This window comes from Penaeus chinensis, chromosome 29, assembly GCF_019202785.1.
Source record: "Penaeus chinensis breed Huanghai No. 1 chromosome 29, ASM1920278v2, whole genome shotgun sequence".
Taxonomy (NCBI): domain Eukaryota; kingdom Metazoa; phylum Arthropoda; class Malacostraca; order Decapoda; family Penaeidae; genus Penaeus; species Penaeus chinensis.
The window spans coordinates 7,086,177-7,089,675 of NC_061847.1; the positions used below are offsets into that span (position 1 = coordinate 7,086,177).

The 3,499-nt window shown below is 47.4% G+C and overlaps 1 protein-coding gene across 1 annotated transcript in view; it reads left to right on the forward strand.

The window, feature by feature from the left end:
• LOC125040312 overlaps positions 1-2,788 on the forward strand; it is an 11,624-nt gene extending 8,836 nt beyond the window's left edge. The window contains exon 2 of the mRNA XM_047634865.1: positions 190-2,788. Coding sequence (XP_047490821.1) covers positions 190-2,427 — 2,238 coding nt within the window. The 3' untranslated portion in view covers positions 2,428-2,788. The remainder of the gene's footprint in view (positions 1-189) is intronic.
• Positions 2,789-3,499: the final 711 nt, after the last annotated feature.

Consider the following 3,499-nt stretch of genomic DNA (forward strand, 5'->3'; position numbering starts at 1 on the left):
TCTTTTTGACACGAAAAATGTTTGTAGGAGTTCCTATTATGAAATTATTAATTACCTAAATGACGGTAATCTGAATGAATGGCAACTTAAAATGTAGGCGAGGGAGTGATGGCAACACTAAACACTTAACGGGCCCTGACTCTCTCTCAGTCAGTGTCTAGCAAGACGTTGGATAAGAGGTTATGACCACGCTTCCTCGGAGGTCGCAGCACTCTAGGTGTGAGAATGAAGCCATCTGACATTTTCGCTCTGCTGCACGTGAATCTGTGCTGGGCGCTCGCAGTTTCTGTTTCATTTTCACGCGGGGAGGAGGCCAGGAATCCACAGCTGGGTTCCTTGACATGCAGTAAGGAGGAAACGCATACGTGCAGGCAAGGAAATGCTAAATTGTATTGGCTCCTCAGAGGATGCTTGTGCGACGATCTCTGTGGCGAGTACGGAGACTGCTGCTACGACGCGGGAAATGACGCCGATCTCGAATCCCCATCTGAGGGCGGGAGGTACCGCTGTGTTCCCGACGGGAGCGACACGGGACAATACATGCGAGCATCCTGCCCCTCCGGCTGGGTCGACGAGGAGGTCGCGGCGCTGTGTCGGGCAGCTTCACCGGAACAAATGTCCTTCCAAGAAGACCCTCTACTCCACGTGCCGGTCACCAGTGGAAGGACCAACGTGACGTATGTGAACTACCAGTGCGCAATGTGCCATGGTGATACGCAGGACATTACCTTTTGGAATGTCAGTTTGCAGTGCCCCTCAGTGGCACGCGACAGAGACGTTGATGTAGATAATCTAGTGTTTCTAGAGGGCCAGTGGGGAGTGATTGTGAATGCCAGTGAGCAAGAAACGGTGCACAAATGTGATCTGACACTAGACCACGAAAATTTTGGGAATTCTGGGAGAGAGTGCAGACTCGTTGTGGACCAGTGCATGCAAAACTGGGATGATGAGACGATAGAAAAACTTTGCCATTCATACACATCTCACGTAATAATAAATGAGAAATTTTACAAAAATAACTTTTGCGCTGTTTGCAACAATGTGTCCATTACCAATGAAGAATGTGACTTATTCTTTTCCACTTATGCTGGGAGAGATGATGGCGTATTCCTTGATTATGGTGTAAGGTTCGGTTTTCCGTCTCCGCCTCGACCTTTTACACTGCTGATAGACTTCACGTGCGGAAACGGAAACAACAAGGTAGGAGAAAGCTGTTTCTTTAGTCCGTTCTCCAAGAAGTACTTGAATCTAAGTGAAGCTTCCGTCAAAGAAACCCTGATTCATCCAGACGCAGCAGACAATGCCACTGCCCCCCCTCGTAGCAATGGAACCTGTAGAAACGAGACGATTCTCAAGGACGAGTATACTATGGTCAACGGAACTGTGGTCATAAACCTGTCTAATCGTTCTTACCCTCCAGGGGAGTACGAGGTTGTGGACGAAGGGGTTTCGGTGTGCTCCGCGGAGTCCGACAAGTACTCGTCTGCCATGGGATGGGTGACGCTGGTTGGGCTGAGCGCGTCCTCCCTGTGCCTCGTGCTGCACTTGGTCGCCTTCGCTCTCGTGCCTCACCTCAGGAACCTTCACGGCAAGAACGTGGCATCTCTTTCTGCGTCGCTCCTCGGTGCCTACGTCACGTTCATCCTGAGCGTTTTCGCCGAGACGTCGACGACGGAATGCTACGTGTTCGCGGTTCTCATCTATTACTTGTTTCTGACGTCGTTCTCGTGGATGAACGTCTTAGGCTTCGACGTGTTTTACACGTTCAGGCGAACCAGGCTGAGGTCCGGAGACCAGTGGAAGAGGTTCTTGGTGTATTCTGCCTACGGCTGGCTGCTGCCCGCCTGCGCCGTGGCTGCGGTGGTAGCGCTCGACCAGACGAGGCCCCCTGGCTTCCCCCCGGAATTCCTTCCGAGTCTTGGCCAGCACCTGTGTTGGTTTGGGCGACGTAAGGCCTTGCTGGCGTTCTTCGGCACCCCCCTGTTCGCCTGCATCGCCATCAACGTGGTTTTGTTCGTCGCCACGACAGCCACCATCGCCAAGACGAGGCAGTCGGAGGTGCGGAAGACCTCCCCGAGTGACCCGAAGAAGGAGTTCCTCCTGTACCTCCGCCTGGCCGTCCTGATGGGGATCACGTGGATCACTTCGGTGTTGGCTTCGGTCCTACGTCTGGAAGTGCTGTGGTACGTCTTCATCGTCTTGAACACTCTGCAGGGCCTCTTCATCTTCCTGGCCTTCACGTGCAGGACCAAGGTGTGGGAGGCCATCGCGCAGCCTTGCCAAACGCTCTCCTCCGTCAGCTGCTGCACAAGGCAAGAGTCAGAACCTCAGTCGAGTGACCAGACCGGAATGTCCTCCAGCTCGACCACGACTAATATGACTCCCGCCGATTCAGACATGTCCATTTCGACGATCAGTGCAGTTTAAAATAGGAATATCTTTATGTAAATAGTTATTGTTCACATGTATATAGTTAGATTATGATGTTCCTTAGCAAAAAAGGAGAAACTTCAATGCCGCCGAGAAAGTGATCGACGTGACGAGCAGCTTCGTAAGGGAACAAGAAACAACGTAACAAGAACAAATATTAGGTTTCGTGAAATATGCAGCGATATTTTCTTTGTTAATTTCTTGGTGTATTTTAGCTCACTTAACTAACTGCAGAAACGGTGACTCAAAATACGTTTTATACAGCACAGCACCACTAATGGACACTGTTTTAGCCAATATCTTTGTATATTACTGTAAAAATTATTTATATTTTTGTAAGTAAACATTTACTGAAAAATGTGTTTTATTTTCATCTTCGTTGTTCATGCATAAGAATAATGATGATAATTAATTTGATTCTTAATAATGGGTAATATGTGATGAGTATAATGGAAAAGAATAATGAATTGTTGATATATAGTAAGGGTTAATGTATAATGAGCATAATGAATAAGAATTATGATAATTGATAATCAGTATGCATAATACATAATGCTTAAAAAGAATGGATATTGCTGATGAATATGAATAATGTATAAAACATAAGTATAATGGACATAAATCAATTCATTGGCCTCAGCAGAGTGGATATAAACAATGCGTAATAAGTATGATAAATATGTAGGAAAAGGAGGAAGAGGAGGAAGAGGAGAAGAGGGTTTATGGGAGAGACAGTGAGGGGTAGCGAGAGCGAGAGGAAGAAGGCATAGGGAAGTAGTGGGTGCGAATGGGAGGAGGGAAGGAGGACAGAGAAGGATGTATGTCAATTTTCCTACACCGAGAAATTGTTTGGCTTACGTCAACAGTAAGGACACTCTTTTTCCTGTTAGTTTTGTCATCAAATCAGATGCTCATTTCTTCACATACGTGGCTTCACACCATTCACATAAAGACCCAAGTGGGCAAAGACTAAACGATTGTAAAAAAAAAGAAAATCATATGCATCACCACAGACTGGGTAGAGTGGGCAAGCATCTTCCAGACAAAGAGAAAGTGTATGACCGCAGTG